This window comes from Panthera uncia, assembly GCF_023721935.1.
Source record: "Panthera uncia isolate 11264 chromosome B2 unlocalized genomic scaffold, Puncia_PCG_1.0 HiC_scaffold_24, whole genome shotgun sequence".
Lineage (NCBI taxonomy): Eukaryota > Metazoa > Chordata > Mammalia > Carnivora > Felidae > Panthera > Panthera uncia.
The window spans coordinates 88,297,474-88,318,891 of record NW_026057580.1 but is presented as its reverse complement, the minus strand read 5'-3'; the positions used below and the strand labels follow the sequence as shown (position 1 = coordinate 88,318,891).

Below are 21,418 nucleotides of genomic sequence, written 5' to 3'. Positions count from 1 at the left end.
CAGGCAATATAACGCTGAATTTTATTAAGAGGTAAGCTTGATTTTTGTTTTCCTCTTCCAATGAACACATATTAGGTTTGGCCACACCCCAGTGCAAGAAAGACTCAGCTGCCTGGCCAAGCACAACTCTATCTACGTAGTGGCAAATATTGGGGACAAGAAGCCATGCAATGCCAGTGACCCTCAGTGTCCCCCCGATGGCCGTTACCAGTACAACACTGATGTGGTGTTTGATTCTCAAGGAAAACTGGTGGCACGCTACCATAAGGTAAAATTAATTTGCACACAGTTCAGATACTGAATGTTTTACAAAATAAAGTGGGAAAAAAGGGGAAAAAACATTAATGTTTATAAGAAGCATACTTTAGAAGCAGAGTAGAGACAAAGCATAGAAAACGATGATTAGGCGTGGTAAGCTCCTATAAAGAGGCTCAAGAGGTTTTCTATGCATTTAGGAGCACAGGAATGTATCTTTGGAAGTATGTGAGAATCAGCAGGAGGTACCTGCACTGAAATATAATGTTGCCTTTTAGACTTTGTCTTTTTAAGGACATGCCCTGGCAATGGGTCAAGACTAGAACAAAAAAACTACCTACCAGATAGACTTGGTTTTGAAGAGAAAGGAGCAATTTTGTCTACAGAAAATATTTAGGTGTTCTTGGCAAATAGAAGTTACTTATTTCACTCTTAGGTCTTGTAAGATTCAGTAGGGTCTTAATACATAAGGATTCCCTTCTACAGATAGAGATTGAACCAAAGGCTCCTATCAGCCATAGTAATCTCTGATTCTCTAACACTTTTTCCCTGTGAGGACGGTGGTTATGGATGAAATTGGCACTAAGAGATGTTGGCTTGCACTTTTTCAGACACATTGACACCCAGGCCAACTTCTGAAAAGAGACTTTTACCCACTTCATCTTCTGTTTATTGCAGTACAACCTTTTCATGGGCGAGAATCAATTCAATGTACCAAAGAAGCCTGAGGTTGTGACTTTCGACACCATCTTTGGAAGATTTGGCATTTTCACATGCTTCGATATACTTTTCCATGATCCCGCTGTTACTCTGGTGAAAGATTTCCATGTGGATACCATAGTTTTCCCAACAGCGTGGATGAACGTCTTGCCACATTTATCAGCTATTGAATTCCACTCGGCGTGGGCAGTGGGCATGGGGGTTAACTTCCTTGCAGCCAACATACACCACCCCCACAAGAGGATGACAGGTAATGTGTAATCTCTAAGATGTACAAACTTTATGCCATAACCAAAAAAGCAAAATAATGATTTCTTCTAGCTAACGTGTACTCCTTAATATAATGTTTTCCAACTCTTATTTTTTGCACCTCTGGCTGGTGACATACCGTAGAAGCCATCTCAATCTAAATTGTTTTGTAGATTTATTTAGTTCTATTCAACTTACAGGCACACTTTTTTTCCCCCCTCAAGATTGACCACTTCTGACCCGAAAGTTTCTCTTATTGGCTTCTCAGTAGCAAACCCTGTTGGATTTCCTCTCACCTGTTTCCTTGTCAGTATATTTTACTGAAATTACTGAAATAGTTAGCTTAGCCAGACTAAATGTTAATGTGACTTTAAAATAGCAGTAGCAATCATGCAATCCCTTTTCACTTCTCTATTTCAAATGCCATTTCCAACATCACTTTCAGGAAGCGGCATCTATGCACCTGACTCTCCAAGAGCATTTCATTATGACATGAAGACAAAGGAGGGAAAACTCCTCATCTCACGACTGAATTCTTCTTCATACGACCCTGGAGTGGTAAATTGGGCTTCTTATGCCAGTAGTATAAAAGCATTCTCCACAGAAAATCAGGAATTTAAAAGTACTGTGTTTTTTGATGAATTCACCTTCTTGGAGCTCACAAGAGTCACAGGAAATTACACAGTTTGTCAGAAAGAACTCTGCTGCCATCTGAGCTACAAGATGTCTGAGAAGAAACCAGATGAAGTTTATGCCCTAGGGGCATTTGATGGACTACATATTGTCGAAGGGAGTTATTATCTACAGGTAATGCTTGTTTTGCTGGCAGGGGCATTAACCAGGCAAAATATAGGACACCCAGTTGAATTTGACTCTCAGATAAACAATGAATTGTTTCATTGTAAGTGTGTCCCACTTCAAGAAAAAAAAAATGGGTCCCACTTTTGAGGATATATGCACGCTAAAAATTTTGTTATTTACCTGAAATTCAAACTTAGTTGGGCATCCTGAATTCTTACTTGCCAAAACTTGCAATCCTAGATGTCCAATTTTAAACTGGCTGGAAAAAGGCAGAAGATTTATTTACAGTACCCGCATTTAAAATGATACAGTAATCAAATTACAGATGATTTTAAAGGATGATTAACCTGTGATAGTTCTTCCCTGAACAAACATACCCATTTTCTTGATATGTTCGCTAAAGCTTTTTATTTTTATTTTTAATTTTTTTCAATATTTATTTTCGAGAGCAGGAGAGACAGAGCGTGAGTGGGGAGGGGCAGAGAGAGAGAGAGAGAGAGAGAGACACGCACAGAATCTGAAGCAGGCTCCAAGCTCTAGGCTGTCAGCACAGAGCCCAACACGGGGCTCAAACTCACAAAGTGCGAGATCATGACCTGAGCCGAAGTCGGACGCTCAACTGACTGAGCCACCCAGCCCCCTGCACCCCCTCTTTTTTTTTTTTTACTTAAGAACTTGACACTAAGTATGTCCTGGAGACATCTAGGGTTGACCTCTGAGACATGCAGTAGAGTAGTTTACTGGTGCAGAGACTTGGTATCTCGCAGCCCTCAACATCAGAGGAAGAGCTATGGTGAGTTGCAACAAGCAACTTTCATGTTCCTCTCATTCTGCTCTCCTCTTCCTTGATCTGGCTCCTATCCTATGTCACCCACACTGTGCAACATCTGAACAGGGCTTCCTGTTGACAGTTTCAGCTCCATCCCATCCACTTCCCATACTCTAATTATACCAATTACTAAAAGCCATTTCTGATTATTTCCCTGCCTTGCTTAAAAGGCCTCACTGTCTTCTCATTGGCAAATCAACTTCCTCACCAAAAAGCTACTCAAAAATGCTTGACATGTACCTCTTCCTACTCTCTGTTCTCTTCTCTCACTTCTACCCACATGTGCCCTGGGCTCCTCTCATGTTGAGGCATTTCTTCATCCCCAATGTGCCGGCATCTGCAGAACCTCTGGATGTTTGCACAGGTTGTCTCCTTTATCTATGATGGCCCCACCTCCTCACCATTCATGGTGCTTTTCGGGTGTTATCTTCACCCCGAGGGCTGCCCTGACACTTCCTGTAGCACCAAGCCCACCTCCCCACCCGAGCTAGGTACCTCAGGCATCCTACGCTCAGCTTTATTAAGGACATATTATGTGAAATGATGCACATACTTGTGCATAAGTGCTGGAACTGTACCCAATGTGCAAAATGTTGTTTGCTGTGTGATAAGCACCGTCTTAATGCATCTTTACCTGGACACTTGTTGAGTGCCTACTGCATAGTAGGTGTATATATTCAGTGCTAATGATATGAAGACGAATAAGCCAAGCTCCTCCTCTTGAAGAATTTAGCAGGGGGGAAAGACATAGGACCAGGTAATGTCAGTACAAATCGGCATGTGATAGAACATAGAGTGCACGTTTTGTTGTAGGAAAAACTAAGGAGCTATACCTAGCCTGATTTGGGGATTCAGGGAGGTTTCTGGAGACATGATGTATGAGCTAATGCTTATGCTATTCTCCAGATGAAAAAGAGTGGGAGGAAATTCTAGGTGGAGTGGAGAGTGTGAGCAAGGGTGAGGACATGTCAAGAAGTAGGGTATACGGGTCAGTGTCACTAAGGCATAACGTAAGAAGCAAGGATTGGTGGAAGATGGGCTTAGAGGCAGGATCACGTTTGGCAGGATCTTACCCGTCATTCCTAAGGTTTGGGCTTTATTCTCTGGGTGCCAGTCTTCCGTGGGAAGGTGTTCAGCCAGGGAATGATGTGATCAGATCTGCTGTTGAGTTAGATCGCTGTGGCAGCACTGTGGAGGGGGGGAGCGAGGGCACAAAGACTGGTTAGATTTTAAAAATAGTCCTATTAAAACCTGTATCAAGATTATGTCAGTAGGAGTAAGAGCAGGGTGTGGAGCCTGGCAATATGTAGAAGACTAAACTTAGTAGCTAATTGGATACAGAACAGGAAAGCAGAATGAAGGGGCTAGAATGCCAGGTTTCCGACAAGAGTAGCTGGGTGAATGTATGTTTCAGGATGTTAGGAGGGGAGCAGGCTGGCAGTGGAGAGATGCTCAGTTCAGCTTTGGATATTCTGGTTTCAAAGTATTTATGGGACATTCACCTGGAGCCCTGGTACCTGACATCACCAGCAGAGTCTGGAGCAGCACCCCAGATAAAACGTGTTCATGTGTCTGCTGGAAAACGTGGGATTATGCACCCTAAATAACTTAAATAAAAACAGGATAGCTTTATGTTAGTTCAAGTTAGGTTTCAATGTCCAATGTGCTACAAAATCCTTTATTTTCAGAGAAGTTTGGCCTTGGAATTAAGAATGAGGGATTTGGGAATTGGATTATATTCATAATCTTTCATAGTCTGTGACGATAATTAATGCCAGAAAAATCTCTATAACACCAACATCTAGTTCTTAACTGAGAAGACAAAAAAAAAAAAAAAAAAAAAAGGAAATAAGGGTACAATAACTCTGCATCTTGCCACGGAGATTTTCCAAATGTTCTATAGTGAATTTTAAGGACGTAGGGAAAGAAGGTGCTTGTAGCATTTTCTAGAGTAGAGGATGGTAAAAGATTGGGTAAAAATTTATAGCAGTGGTTATAGGAGAGTGGGAGAAGCAGCCTACATATCTTAAAGAATCATTGAGTAAATCAATTAATAAAGAAGGAATAAACTAAACAAAAGTTCATTCCCTTTACCCCATATAACCTGGGAGATCTTCCTCTTGAGATTATTTTCTGTACCCTTTGTCCTCTCCATTTCCTCCCACCAAGGTAAGAGTCATCCAAATCACCAGCCTGTCTCTTCTAGAATGTAAAACTATTTCCCAACAGGGTAAGAAATTAGGGATATGACATGGTGAGAACATAGATTCTGGAGTCAGAAATTCTGGGTAAATCGCTTCTTAACTGCATAGTGGCCACCTGGCCCTGGGCCAACCTCTTTAAATCCCTCGTTCCTCATCTGTAACATGTGGATTCATTTTCATTCACCAAATATTTATGTAATGCTTTCTGTGTGCAAGCACTTGGTACAGCCTGAGGATATTAAGATGAGCAAGACAGATACTGTCACTGTCTTCATAGAGCTTAATGCTGGTGGGGACACAGGCATTGAAGAGAAAACTAAGGAAATCACTAGTTGATTTTAGCTGGGACAAATGTTACCAAAGGAAAGTACCACGGACAATTAAACCATACAACTGGAGGACCTAACTTAATCCTAGGAGAGAAGAATGATGACAATAATAATAATAATAGCTATTATTATTATTTATGGCATTTGGGGGAACTTGGATTTCATAAATAAATGTAAACAGGGACACCCGGGTGGCTCAGTCAGTTAAGCGTCTAACTCTTCATTTTGGCTCAGGTCATGCTTTCATAGTTTGTGAATTTGAGCCCCACGTCTGGCTCCGCACTGCCTTCCTTTCTCTCTACCTCTCCCCTGCTCGTGCTCAATCTCTCTCTCTCCCTGCCCCCCCCCCCCCGATCAAAGTAAAGAAATAAACATTAAAAATAAGTAAATATATAAACTAACAAATAAATGTAAAGAATTCAGCACTGTGCCTACACATAAAAAGTCCTTAATGAATGTTAACTTTTATTATTGTTGTTGTTGCTGCTAAAAAAAGTAACATAAACTTTTCTTTTAACTGTCAGACCTATACGACCAGGTTTGCTCACGTGAACACTGGCTGCATTGCAAGCAGCTCCTGAGTCAACTCCTTTGTTTCTTGAGTCCTTGTCATATGCCAGATGTTCTCTCCCTTCCTACCACCTGGATTGCCTCTATCACGTCTTTCTTCATTTTAATAAAAGTAATGCATGGGCACACCTAAGAAGACAGCACTAAAATCTTGTGAAACACCGGTTTCTTCCCTAATCCATCTTGTCCTTCTTTCTGAAGGCAAACATTTTGAATCTTTTAACTGTTTCTTCTGAAATTTACTCGTCTGACATCATCTACCAGGAGCTAATGCGGAGTCCACAGACTCAGGGCTCAGTCCCACAAGACTGGTCCCCTCCCCATTTGAGACTCCAATCACAAGTCCAGGTTGTCACCCACGCTTCTGACCTGACTGACTGTAAATCAGGGGCTCCCGCGATCTCTGCCTTGGGTTTGCTAATTTTCTGGAATGGCTCATAGAACCTAGGAAAGTGCTTTATGTACTAGTAACAATTTATTACAGAGGACGTTTCACAGAATACAAATGAACAGCCAGATGAAGAGACACATATGGCAAGGTCTGGGAGTATCCCAAGCATAGGAGTTTCTGTCCCATGGAGTTTGGGTATGCCACCTTCCCATCATGTAGATACGGCATTCTTGTTCACCAACCTGGATTCTCTCTGAACTCCATACTTTAGGGATTTTCATGGAGGCTTAATTTCATGGACATGATTGATTCAAGTTATTGACCATTGGTGCTTAATTTAGCCTCCAGCTCCTCTTCCCTCCGCAGATATAGGGGTGGGGATGGCGAGGCTGAAAATTCCAACTCTCTAACCAGGTGGTTGGTTTCCCTGGTCACCAGTTTCCATCCTGTGGTTATTTAAGGCTCTCCAAAAATCTCCTCATTAACATGAACTCAGTCGTGGTTGAAAGAGGCTTGTTATTAGTAACAAAAGCCCCTCTTTTCACATTTCACCTCTCATCACTAAGGAAATTCCAAGGATTTTAGAGCTCTTCTTGCCAGGCACTAGAAAAAGACCAAATATATATTTCATATATATATATATATATATATATATATATTTCTTATATATATATAAAGTCTGAAAATGCCTTTCCTTTCATATTTGATGGAGGATTTCCCTAGGTATAAAATTCAAGGTCATTGTATTGCTACTGAGAATTCTTGAGTTATTTTGATTCCTTCTGCTTTGTATGTGTATCCCTCTTCCTACTGTTTGCTCAGAAACCTTATAGAATTTCCTCCCCTCCATGGTTTCCTCTTTTGGAACTCTTATTTTTGGAATCATGTGTTTTTTGGGTTTGTCCTCTAATATTTTTGTATCTTTTCTTTGTTTTCTTTCTTTCTTTCTTTCTTTTCTTCTTTCTTTCTTTCTTTCTTTCTTTCTTTTCTTCTTTTCTTTCTTTCTTGCTTTCTCTTTCTTTCTTTCTTTCTTTCTTTTTTTCTTTCTCTCTTTTTTCATTTACTCCTCTTGATCTTTCAAGCCTTACATTGAGTCACTTATTTTTGTTGACATGTTTTTATTTTTCAAGAACTATTTTTTTTTGCTTTATGAATTTTTTTCTGTTGATGTTGTTTTGTGGATCCAGTATTTTATCTCTCTGAGACTAATAAGGAATTTTTTTCTTTTTTTCTTTCTTTTAAATGTTTATTAATTTATTTTGAGAGAGAGAGAGAGAGAGAGAGAGAGAGACAATAAGGATGAGTGGGGGAGGCACAGAGAGATGGGAGAGAGAGAATTCCAAGCGGACGCTGCACTGTCAGTGCAGAGTTTGAAAGGGGGCTCAATCTCCAGAGCTGTGAGATCACAACTTGAGTCAAAATCAAGATTTAGAGACTTAACTGACTGAGTCACCCAGGTGCCCCACAGAAAATTTTTTTCTTGAAGCTTCTTCTCCTTAAATAGTCTCTTTTTCCCTAAAGTTTCTTTTATCTCCCTGTTCTGCTCTTTCATGTTAGAAGCTTTCCTCATAAATACAGCAACCCTTTAACCTTACCAAAAACTAAGTGAAAGGCTGAGCATGAGTGATATTTGCCCATTTAAACTCCAAAGTAGGGTGATCTAACCAGGCATTTTGTTAGGGGAAACCCTGAGTAAGTATATTTGGAGACTTCCTCTTGGGATGGGTCAGGTTTCTCAGTCTTTAAAATTCTTCTAATTCTCTTCCTGAATAATGTTATCTAATTTAGCAAATTGAAATACAGGGTGCCCTAGTAAATTCAAAGTTTGGATAAACAACAAATATTTAAAAAATATAAGATTGTCCCATTCAATATTTGAGACATACTTACACACTAAAAACCATTTTTGATACTATTAGTATATTTAAACTTCAAATTTAAATTGGGCTCCTGTCCTGTATTTATCTGGTAATTTTATTTCTGAAGGGTAAATTCATTGCTGACAGCATTTAGAGAACCAGGTGGGAGCAATGACCTTGCTGGATGCATCCATGGTGGAGGGGGATGATCTCAACAAAATTTCATTCATGTAATCCCCTTCAACCAGGTTTTTCAAAACCTCTACTAAAAATCATCTGCTTTACCCTCTCTGGGAATAAATGCCCCATCTTTTACTGGAATAGAGGAAGAGAGTTGCCCATCCGTGGTGGGGGACTCAGAATCTGAGGCATCCTTAACAAATTCCTACCAATTTTCCTTACATTAGCCACCACAACTTTACCAGTTCCTGAGGTACCTGGTGCTCCCAGGGGTGGAATCTTCTGAGTATTCTGCCGTGTAGATAGGGTTGATTTGTGGCTCTCTTATTGCCAGATTAGGACTTGGCTTTCCTTAGGCTTGGGAAATCAGTCACTACTTTTGCATCAACCGTCCCAACTTCCAGCATTAAGCCATGCTCTAGCCTCCTGTTTTCCTATCCTTATGGGTTCATGTCTTAAACAAACAAACTAAGTTTGGCTTAGGTAAGATATAGGGAATAAAACAGACGCATGTATTCGTTGTTCCTTTATCTGAAAGCTATTTGTATCCCATCTTAACATACTTGCTCTAAAGCTCTTACTCTCTGACTTCAAAAGTAGAAACAGGGAGACCAGTTAAAGCTGTTGTTTTAGTCAGGCAGGAGGTAAGGTGGCTTGAAATAAGGTTTGGAAGATGCAGTACAGGTTCAATGAATATGGATCTTCCTTTTGGGGACTTTGCATCTGCATAGTGAGATGATTCCTATACTTAGATTTTACATTTACATTTACATGTACATTACATTTACATTATTATGTAGTAGAGTAGAGTAGAATATAACTGTGTAGTACAGTGAGAACTATTTCAGTTCTTGCTCAGATATAAAGTGTGTGACTTTTCCCATTCACAGGGATTGCCTCTAGATCACCTCTGGGGTTCATTACAACTTTAAATTTCTTTTATTGCGGGAAATAGGCAAAAATGCAGAGATGAAACTAGATTTAACCTTTTGGGAAAAGAAAAGGAAGTCAATGATTAAAAGCATTGCCAGCTTGAGAACAATGAGGGTATAGTTGTTCATCGCTATAGACCAAGGGTCTGATTGTTTCTTCATGAGATTTAATCTGTTTGACCGTGAATGGCAGAAAGCATTAGGGTCTGAAGTCGTTTATTTTTATTACTAGTTGAATTAGCTATCCATCAATGAATTGAATTAATCGAATGGAAAAATAACATTATTTTATCAAACAAAAGAGACTAGGCATAGCAGAGGCAATATTTGTAGGTCAGAAGGGTGCATCGGTTGGCTTTCTTAGGACTCACTGGTTTGCATTTACTTTCCTAGATTTGTACCCTGCTGAAGTGTAAAACACCAGACTTACGCACTTGTGGTGATGCGGTTGAATCTGCTTCCACCAGGTTTGAAATGTTTTCCCTCAGTGGCACTTTTGGAACCCAATATGTCTTCCCTGAGGTGTTGCTGAGTGACAGTCAGCTTGCACCTGGGGAATTTCAGGTAAGAATCTTTGCTGAATATTGACAATTCATTTCATGTAAGAGGGAGCACTTTTTGAGTATGAAACCGACCCAAGTGTTTACAAATAGCACAAAAATCTCCATTTGGAAAGGATAAAATTGTTCTTAGGAATCAGGAAGCGCACTGAGCAGGTTGAATTTTTTGTCTGGAAATTCTTACTATAATAATTAGTGTCCTTGAGAATAATATATATATGTATATATATTATGTATACATATATACATATATATATTATGGAGACTACTGGGAGGAGGCTGGCTGTTTCGGATCCCCTGAGTAGGAAGAAGACTCCAGAAGGGTTTTAGGACCAGTCCCACCAGAGGGAACCCCTTCACATCAAGAGCAGTGACAGCCTAGCAAAATTAAAGGGAATTCCTTTCATTGTTGTGTAAAGACCTTCTGTGATCACAGGAGGAAAAAGAAGGAAGGAAAAGCTAAGGAGAGAGAATCTGATGGTAGCTGAAATTGTCAAGAAACAAAACACTTTTTTTTTTTTAAAGGCCGGAAATAGTTCCTTACTGTATAAGCTCTGCCCAGCCACATTCTTCCCCTGGTTCTGCTCTTACTCTGTATTCCTTGTAGGAACAGCTACCGTGGGGCATTGGGTCAATGAACATGTTGGGGGGCTGTGGTGAGCGAGTGACAGGGTTGACGGAGGCTCAGCTCAACCCCCTCAGTCAGTCCCTTCTGTCCACTTGGAAGAGCCTATTTTGTCTGAGAGCATTAGATTTCCCAAACCCATTGCTTTATGCTTGTTTCCTCATGGAATGCTTCCTCAAATAAGTCAATTATAAGATATTGATTATAGCCATTTCAATAATAAATGAATCCATGCCAATTCCACACCTCCAATTTTTCCCGTGATCTGTACCATTTCAAAATTTCTGACAGAAGGTAGCCATTGTTTTTACTGTTTCTTCATCCAGTTGCACTGAATTTTAAAAGTGTGTGGTGGGGTTGTAGAACTTCCAGGGGAGACCCGGTTAACTTCTCTGTGCTTTCATTAGGTGTTAAGTGATGGACGCTTGTTTAGCGTGAAGCCGCCATCTGGACCTGTCTTGACCGTAACTCTGTTTGGGAGGTTGTATGAGAAGGACTGGATATTAAAGGCTTCATCCGACCTCAGGGCACAAGCACCGGGAGTAATGCTCGTAGTTATAGCACTGACTGTGTGCTCATTCAGTTGGTAAAATAGTTCTATTTCCCTTTTTATTTTGCATGATTTAAAAAATGATGGGTGACAACAGAAGCATGGATGTGGGCTTTTGATAAGAGTGGTCATGGTCTTTTGTACAAGTGAATACAATTATTTATACATATATATTTCTCTGTTTTTAGACACACACACACACACACACACACACACACACACAGACACCAGATAATAGAAGCCAGATACACAGTGACATAATTTTGAAAGGTAAAAATCCATAATATGAAAATAACAATTATACCTACATTTTAGGGATTTTTGGTGAGGAAAAAAAAATACACTTAAAGTCCTTAGACCAGTTACTGGATCATGGAAAGGACTGCACGTGTGCTAACTATCACAACTGTGAATGGCTGTCACAGGAAAACCATGCACGATACATTGACTGCTAAAACTGTATCACTCTAATTGTCTAAAGTGCAAACATTTTCCAATGGTTCAGTCACCCTGCATATTTCAGTTAGAAAATCAGTGAATTCGGGGTGCCTGGGTGGCTTAGTCGGTTAAGCATCTGACTTGAGCTCAGGTCATGATCTCAAAGTCCATGAGTTCAAGCCCCGTTACTGCACTCTGTGCTGACAGCTCAGAGCCTCGAGCCTGCTTCAGATTCTGTGTCTCCCTCTCTCTCTCTGCCCCTTCCCCACTCATGCTCTGTCTCTCAGAGCGTGTCTCTCAATGAATTCAACATCAGCTAATTGGCTTTGGCTTGGTACCTAGCAATGAGGTATTCTAGAAGGCAGCTGGGCTTCCACCTAGGAACTTGTTAGAAGGCCTTCATGTTTTTTGTGGTTTTCAGCGTCTCTTTAGTGTTTTGTCTACCTTGTCAGCCTATAAGTATAGTAATAAGGAGGCTCTAAGACATTTACCACATCTGGCCTGTGATCTATTTTTGCATAGCCCGTTAGCTAAGAAAGGGTTTTATGTTTCTAAATGGTTGAAAAAGAGGAAGAATCCCAAGAAGAAGAATATTTTGTGATACATGAAAACGATCTGAAGTTCAAATTTTAGTCTTAATACCTAAAGTTTTATTGAACACAGCCACGTTTGTTTAAGTATTGCTGATGACTGTTTTTAATTTAAAAAAAATTTTTTTTTAACATTTATTTATTTTTGAGACAGACAGAGACAGAGCATGAATGGGGGAGGGGCAGAGAGAGAGGGAGACACAGAATCGGAAGCAGGCTCCAGGCTCTGAGCCATCAGCCCAGAGCCCGACGCAGGGCTCGAACTCACGGACCGCAAGATCGTGACCTGAGCTGAAGTCGGACGCTTAACCGACTGAGCCACCCAGGCGCCCCTGCTGATGACTGTTTTTATATGCTATGGTGACAAAGTTGGGTAGTTATGACACAGAAAAGCTGTTATGGCCAGTTATGGCCAGTTATGGCCAGAAAAGCTGCAAATATTTACTGCTTGGCCCTTTCCACAAAAAGTTTGTTAACTCCTGCTCTGAAGTATTAAATAACTACAGATGTTAGTATTAAAAGCCTTTAAAGAAATTCAGTGGGCAAATTGCCTGTGTCTTTCATAAAAAGAGAAATAGAATATCTTTATTTGCTTTGTATTACATACCATCACACACACACATGTGCAAAGATTACCTTGATTAACGTATGGCCAAATGTGCTAAGTAGATTAATACCCCAAATAAGATCATTTTTATAAACATGGTTGATGTCCATTCACTGTAAGATACCACATCACAAAGCCTTTTGATGGATTTGGTATGTTCTCAAATTCCTGGGAGAAAGCACATTAGTTTTTATTTTCAAATTTTTCCTGGAGATCAACTAAGAACTATTCATATGAATACACTATCTGGTATTTTAACTTCAGCAAACCCACCAGCTTGTCTTAGAATGATTTTTCTTAAAATTAAACATTACAGGCAATGAATTTACTTTTTTAAAAATGGTATTTACAACATCCATACCCAGATCTGATTGCTTTTTCGCTCTGCATTTCTTTAACACATACGTACGTATTTTACAATAGTTTTGATGTGCTTTTTAACTGTGATTTTTTTTTCTTCTGCGTAAAACGTTTGTAATACTCTTTTAATACAAACAACCCAATTCCAAAAAAGACCAATGCTCAAATATATGTTCCTTAATCTCTTTATACCTGGATCAATTTGAATGGTCCTGTCTATGGCCATACCACCCTGAACGCACCCGATCTGCTCTGAATGGTCCAGAGAGCAATTTTTGATACTTCCTCATTTAAAAATATCATTTGTTATCAACTTCATGATGATGATGTAACCACTTCCTCTCTCACTGTAGTAGCCTTTTTCCAAGCTGGTCCCCAGTGATTCCCACCCAGGCTCCATGGAGAAATTCTCCACGATTAATTGTTTTGTTGTTACTGATTCTTATATTAATTTTTATATGGCTTCTGAGCCTTGTCACTTATAATAAATATGAATTCATTCTTACTTGTGTTATAACATATCTGTTATTCAGCTCTGCTTAAGTGTTCTATTGATTTTACTTATTTGGTCTTTTAGTTTTTTCATCGAAACAATCTATTTCAGGTCTCCTATAGGTTGAATTATGTCCCCCCTCAAATTCACAAATTGAAGTCTGAATTCCATACCTCAGAATGTGATTGCATTTGAAGATAAAGTCTTTTAAGAGGTAAAATGATGGCATTAGGGTGGGACCTAATCCAATATGACTGGTATTCTTATAAGAAGAGAAGATTAGGACATAGACACTATGGAAACTATGTGAAACTATGTGAAGACACAAAGGAAGATGGCCATCTACAAGCCAAGGAGAAAGGCCCTCAGAAGAAATCAACCCTGTTGACAGTTTGATTTGGATTTCTGGCCTCCCGAATCTTGAGAAAATAAATTTCTGTTGTTTAAACTAATCCGTGGTACTTTATAATGGCAGCCCTAGAAAACCGGTACAAATTCTAATCCCCTCTCCTCTCCATTTCTACCATAAATTAAAGCTTAAACAGAATGGTTACCTAGTTAAGAAGATCCAGCTAGCCTGGTTCCGTGAGACTCAACTAGATACTCTCAAAGAAGCATTGCTGATGAATTGATGCTGAAACCATCAGGCCATCTGGATGCTGGGAAAGCAGAAAGTCACACGGATGAAATCATGTAATTGATCTGTCCTTAAATATTCTTTTTTAGTAACAAAAGAATCTGTTGATACAACTTAGCGAAACAAAGGACATCGTTTAAGTCAAAAACATCTCTCAACCGGTAGACTATCCACATAGCCCTGAGATCAGCCCCACACTATATGAAGCATGCCCTTCTGCAAAGGAGAGCATGATCCATACCAGTAATATATCATTTTGAAATAAACACTTTTGTGGTAGATACTTTTAAAAAAAATACTATCTCATCCAATAATATTTGAGTAAAATTCATCTTCTACTTTTGGGTGATATTAACTACCTTTTAAAAAGGGCCCATTAGAAAATAACCCCCTATGTATTTAGGGACCGCAATCATCATGGCAAGCCTCAATACTTCATACAATTTTAATTTAAAGAAGAAAATTGTTGTAACGGTGTTAAGTTTAAAATATTAAAGCCTTCAATAAACCCTAAGGGCTTCTTTGCTATTCTATTTTGGCAAATATATCACATATCCATTGTAGCACAGCAAATTACTGGCAATGTAACAGCTTAAAACCGCAAACATTTATTATCTGACACAGTTTCTAGGAGTCAGGATCTGGGAATGGCTTAAATGGGTTTTCTGGCTTAAGGTCTCCCTTAACGTTGTAATAAACCTGTCCCCAGGGTTACAATCATCTTAAGTTCCTCTGGGCCCGAAGACTCCACTGCTAAGATCACTCACATGGTTGTTGATGGTCCTCAGCTCCTTGCTGGAAGCTGGCTGTGGCCTTTTTCCTTATGCATGGGCTACCTGAAATTTTTCACAAAAAAGCAACTGGCGTCTCCAAGAGTGAGTGATGAGATAGACAAATATATCTATCTATATCTGTATCTATATCTATATCTATATCTACATCTATATCTATATCTGTCTATATCATTGATATCTATATCATCTATATCTATACCTATATCTATATCTATATCTATATCTATATCTATATCTATATATAGAAGGGTGTGGATATTTCAGTCTTTTATAGCCTAATTTTGGAAGTGACGTCACTTCTGCCATACGCTATTTATCACACAGACCAACAGTGGTACAATGTGGGAGAGAATCACACAAAGGTAAGAATATCAAGAGACAAGGATCTTTGCAGATCAATTAGGATGCTGGCTATTATGATAAGTATGTATTTATATTTATATGTATTTCTATATAATTTTAAAACATAGGACCGTTTCCTTTTCTTTTTGCTATATATGTAATATGTCTTTCAAAATATACTCCCAATATTTACATATGAAAAGTATTGTGCCAAAGGACTTTCTACAATTATTTTCTATGCTAAAGATTAAATAATGTAATGATTTCTGCACATGGTAAAATTTAAATTGGTTGGATTAACTCATTTGTGGTGACATCATCTTCTCCTGATACACACCTGTGACTTTTACATTCACTTCTTAGAAGTCTACTTTATAAAAGAATACACATTAAAAAGTAACATAGAATAGGAGTGCCTGGGTGGCTCAGTCGGTTGGGCGTCCGACTTCCGGCTCAGGTCATGATCACCCGGTTCATGAGTTCGAGCCCCGAATTGGGCTCTGTGCTGACAGCTCAGAGCCTGGAGCCTGCTTTGGATTCTGTCTCCCTCTCTCTGCTCCTCCCCCACTCATGCTCTCTCTCTCTCTCTCTCTGTCTCTCTCTCTCTCTCTGTCTCTCTCTCTGTCTCTCAAAAATAAACAAAGCTTAATAAACAAGTAACATAGAATAAACAGCATAAGTTCCAGAATCATTAATTCATGAAATGACACTACTAGGAAAAAGGGTCTTAAGAACATCAACATATTAACTGTTTTTTTTTTCTTTTTGAATCAGCAAGGATTTTTTTCTACTAATCTATAAAAATATAAAACAAATGGAAAATAACAATTGAAGTGTTCTGAATATGGCAACAATCAACTAGAAAGTCATTATCAATGTCAAAAGCTGCACTGAAATCTATCACTTGGCTCTTACATCAAAAATTAACCTTGCATTCCCCACATTCTTCCAATTCTCTATTCTGGATGTCTTGAGTGTATTCCAAATGCATTACCTTAATTTTGCTTTTGTAATCACCGAGTCTTGGATGGGGAAAATACCTATATCCACGAGTAATACTGTAGCATGCTGCCATAATCGCAAAGTTTAGTGTTTTAAGTACAGACACTACAAAACCAAATTTCTTTCACTCTGCTATACTTTTTCTTTATCGTGTGTATTAGTCAGGATAGGCTAGCTTGTGGCGTAGTAACAAATAAAACCAAAAATCTCCTGGCTAAATAAGATGAAAATTCATTTCTCACTCAAAGGCTACTCCAGGGCAGCTAGCCTCTGTGTCAAAGCTCAGAACCTCAGGCTTTTTCATTATGTGTTGTTTCCTTATTACCAATGCTCCCATAATTTCTGGAGCATGACAGAAGAATATGAGAAATTGCACACTGTCTTTTAAATGCTTTCATCTAGGAGCGACCGGGTGGCTCAGTTGGTTGGGCATCTGAACCCAGCTCAGGTCATGATCTTGTGCTCTGTGAGTTTGAGCCCCACATTGGGCTCTGTGCTGTCAGTGTGGAGCCCACTTCAGATCTTCTGTCCCCCCTACCCTGCCCTTCCCCTGCTATGTGTGCTCTTTCTCTCTCTCAAAAATGAATAAACATTTTTAAAAAAGGCTTTCATCTAGTGATACTTGTCATTCCCATTCGTATTTTCTTGGCCAAAGCAAGTCCTATGGACTTGCCAAATTGAAATGCACAGAACGCATAATTTCCCTGTGTGTCCAGGAAAGGGAAGGGATTCATAAATATTGGTTAGCACTAGTAATATCTATCATTTAATGAAAGTCTTCAAAGGCATGCATCTTACGTTCTTTTTCCACTTCCATTTATTTCCACCCAATAAATGTCTGCCATGAGTCACCAGCACTGCTATTTCTCATTTATTTTCCAATGTATAGTGAGACTATAATCCTTGCCTCCTACCCCATACTTTGTTGACAGCCCCATGTGCCTGCAAGTTGCAAACCAAGATGACCACTTCCTTCAGACTTTACTTGCCCTTCCCATTAATCTGAAGGCAACTTCGCCTGTGTCTTCTTACCCAGAGTATGCAAAGACATCACTAATGTCTTACATATGGTGTTTCATAGTTTACAAAACATTTTCAGATACATTTTCTATTATTTCACAAAGTAGGTACTTTTTTTTCTTCTTCCATTTTTTACCTTAGAGAGCAAAGTGTTGTTTTCTGCTCTTCTTACTTAGGTGTATCAGATCCTCAAAGGGGAATCTTTTAATTTTATGTCCAATGCTTTTTCTAGTATTACAGGTTACTAATGGTTTCTTACACACTAGACTGTGGCTTTCTGAAAGACTCAGTGTTAATCTTGTTGATTCAAATGCTGGATACTGATTATTTGCTTAGTGAGCTGGACACTGATTATTTGCTTAGGATTATTATTATATTTTTAAGAATATTTTTTTAAATTTTTTAATGTTTACTTACTTTTGAGAGAGAGAGAGAGAGAGAGCAGGAGAGGGACAAGGAGAGAGGGAGAGAGAGAATCCCAAGCAGGTTCCATGCTGTCAGCATAGAGCCTGATGTGGGTTCAAATTCACGAATTGTGAGATCATGACCTGAGTCAAAATCAAGAGTTGGAAGCTTAACCAACTAAGCCACCCAGGCACCCCTTTGCTTAGTGATTATTAAAGCCAGATTTTAATTGCATCCTTACCTTTACAGGAAAGATATGCCACATTCTACATAGTCTCATAGCTTTAATAGCTCAGACTTTGACAGAATGCAGGATGAGAGCTAAGGTGAAAGTACACGATTAATATTAAAGCATATATATCTCCTGGAACAAAGATTGAACTTAGTTGGTCATATTTGTTGACGTGGCATGGAGAATAAAAATTTGCCTTGAAAAATTAGGAGAAGATTATCAAAATGAAGAGTGGGAATTTTTCAGTCTTGAGAGGTAAGTTTAGAAGCATCAATGACTAGGTGTTAACAGTAGAGTGAGCTCTTTTAATCTTTCTATTTTGAAATTAGTTGCATATGGTGGTCTAGCCACAGAAATATGGCAAGAGCTCTTATCAGTGTTAGCAGCTATTCAGCTATCAATACCTTCTAGAAACTTTGAACTCCTGCCAAGGCAAATAAGGCCCACCTGTCAGTATGGTGGTAGATTACCTAATAAAAAGTTAATGTTTGGGCAATGTGCTTTGTAGACATGTTTATTGGATAAACTTTGAATTGAGTTGTGAAAATATTAGTAAAACAAAATACTCTTTTAACAGATTGCAATGTTGACTTAACTGAAATTCATTGTGAACCAGCTGATTTTTTTCTTTCTGTCTATGATAAAATTTCATCTTGTTCTATCAAAGACAATTACTGAGGGTTTATTTGCTGTTGCAATATGAATAAAAATTGATTGAAAAGCCTGCCTGCCACTGTGTACCTAGTTATAGGAAAGTAGTTGTTCTAGAGGTAGATTATGAAAGCACTATGGCAAAAAAATAAAATAAAATCTAAACACTGAAATTATTCCTTAAGTACATATATAATTTAATTTTAACTGAAATAAAGATGTGAGCATTATCTTCAGAGACTGTTGATAAAAATATATTACAATGATGTTATTAAGACAATTACAAATACTATTTTGAAAATGTTCTGATACTACTATTTAGTTTGTTATAACTTCACCTTGCTTAGCTTGTAATTAATAAGATTCCCCAACCCACCGATCCATAGAGGGATGTTAGCTGAAATTTTCATTAAGGTAGTAATTATCTCAGTTTTCCCTATCCAGCTATTTGGAGGGTATTGGGAATAAACCAGAGAGATTTCATGTAATGCCTTTTGCCCAGTGACTGGTCTAAGTTCAGTAAGTTTTTCCCCCTCCCTTTCTCTTCTCTTCCTCTTTCTCTTTTTTTCCTCCTCCTCCTATGTTCCCTCCTCTTCTTTCTCTTCCTCCTTCACCACTGCTCTTTACCCTTCTCATCCTCCTTATAATTTCTCTTTATTACTATTGACATGAACCAAGCATTGGCTGTGCCCACACGAGCAGTATGTTCAGGTTCTGTCTTCAAGATCCTAAAATGTGAGAAAAGGTTCTGAGCAGCACACTGTGGGGGAATTCACTATTTTAAATTGCTGCCCTAGTTTATTCCTCCTCTCGCCTCCAATGGGGAAAACAAACAAAAAAGGTGAAAGAGATGAAGTTACTTTATACTGGGTCTCTCCATTCTGGGGCCCTGAGGAGTAGAGATCTGGTATAAAAACCCAAAGGCTGCCTTCTATAGGTTCAAGTGAATATAATATCTGGCTCAGAGATTCAAGTTCAATAAGAAACTAACATCAAGGTGACATGTCTTAGGATAGGCTCAAAAAGAGAAAATATCCTTCCTAAAATATATAAATAAGAAACTAACATTCAAGGTGATATGTCTTAGGATAGGTTCAAAAAGAGAAAATATCCTTCCTAAAATATATAAGCTGAATGCCCCTTACATTCCATTCTTCTCTTTGTAGTGGCCAAAGAATAGATATACAGACAATCCTCTAAAACTCATGAAAATATTCAGGGTTTATGACATCAGGATGATTTTATTTATCTGTCAACCTATTTTCTGAAAGCAGTTTTAAGAGATTTATGACACTTGCTAGCATTTGGTCTATCCTCAGGACTCCGAACTGAACACAGTTTTTGAAGCATCACTTGCTATTTAGCCCCCCTATTATTATTAGTTTCCAGAACTATTACTTACTGGGTTTCTAGACCCCAGAGGCTGTACTAGGCCCTTAAGATATAAATGCTTCAGGGGCACCTGGGTGACTCAGTAGGTTAAATGTGGGACTTCGGCTCAGGTCATGATCTCCCAGTTCACAAGTGGTTCACGAGTTCGAGTCACACGTGGGGCTCTGTGCTGACAGCTCAGAGTCTGGAGCCTGCTTTCTATTGTGTGTCTCCCTTTCTCTCTCTGCCCCTCCCCCACTCACATTCTCTCCTTCTCTTTCTCTCTCTCACTCAAAAATAAACATTAAAAAATATATATAAATGATGCAGATACACTAAGGTATTTAGATAGAAGTGGCCTCAGATAGAATATTCAGCTCTAAGTAGAGATTTGCATGGAATTTTCTGTAGAGTCACTTGCTTCAGTAGCTACTGGATTCCATGCCCTTGGATGGCCTCATGCTTTCACAAGGTATCATGGTCATATCCTGTACTTATACACTGTCTGAAGATATAGTCAAGAGATTGATATTGTACACAGTTGCCCTTTTTTGGAAGGGAGACGGTTCTATTCCCTGTCTGTTCTCTATACTGTAAGCTCTAAAACTCAGTCTCAGTGTCACCAGAAATGATCAGCCTCTGGGAAACTGAGCCACTTTAACTAAACTCACCAAAGACAATTTATAAATCGGAGTGTGTCTAGTTGTCTGTAAAACGGGAGAAATAAAATGACAGCAGAGAGAAATGGAACTTCAGAGTTAGGCCTTCCTTTGATTCCTGGCTTTGCCACTTTCTGCTATGAGACCAAATTCCTTAGTTGCCTTGAGCATCAGTCTTTTTAAAGGCAATAGGACAGTACATGTCTGGAATCCAGGAAGCACTCCATAAATCATTGACTGCATCTTACCAAACCAGTTGGATACTCATGTCAGAACAGCAGCATCTTTCATGATATAAAGCTTGCTTGGGAAACCCAAATACAGTTGATCATTGAACAACACAAGTTTGAACTGTGTGGGTCCACTTATACTCATATTTTTAAAATAAATACAGTACAGAACTGTAAATGTATTTTCTATTCTCCAAAATTTTCTTAATAAGATTTTCTTTTCTCTAGCTTGAGAACACAATATGTAATACATGTAACATGCAAAAATATATGTTAATTGTGTTATCAATAAGGCTTCCAGTCAACATAGGCTATTAATAGTTAAGTTTCTGGAGACTCAAAAGTTATACACAGATTTTCAACTGTATGAGAGGTCAGCACCCGTAACACCTGCATTGTTCAAGAGTCAACTGTAATACATATAGGTTTGCTTGCTAAAAATCAATTAAAAATTATAGTAAAAGACATTTATATTCATGTGGAATATTTTTCAGGAGGCCATGATAGTTTGCTGGGTCAGTTTTCTTTCACAA

The 21,418-nt window shown here is 38.8% G+C and overlaps 1 protein-coding gene across 1 annotated transcript in view; it reads left to right on the top strand.

The window, feature by feature from the left end:
• VNN1 (vanin 1) overlaps positions 1–14,027 on the top strand; it is a 39,116-nt gene extending 25,089 nt beyond the window's left edge. The window contains exons 4-9 of the mRNA XM_049652975.1: positions 76–268; positions 934–1,225; positions 1,670–2,031; positions 9,713–9,883; positions 10,912–11,090; positions 13,654–14,027. Of these exons, the coding sequence (XP_049508932.1) occupies positions 76–268; positions 934–1,225; positions 1,670–2,031; positions 9,713–9,883; positions 10,912–11,090; positions 13,654–13,669 (1,213 nt within the window). The 3' untranslated portion in view covers positions 13,670–14,027. The remainder of the gene's footprint in view (positions 1–75; positions 269–933; positions 1,226–1,669; positions 2,032–9,712; positions 9,884–10,911; positions 11,091–13,653) is intronic.
• Positions 14,028–21,418: the final 7,391 nt, after the last annotated feature.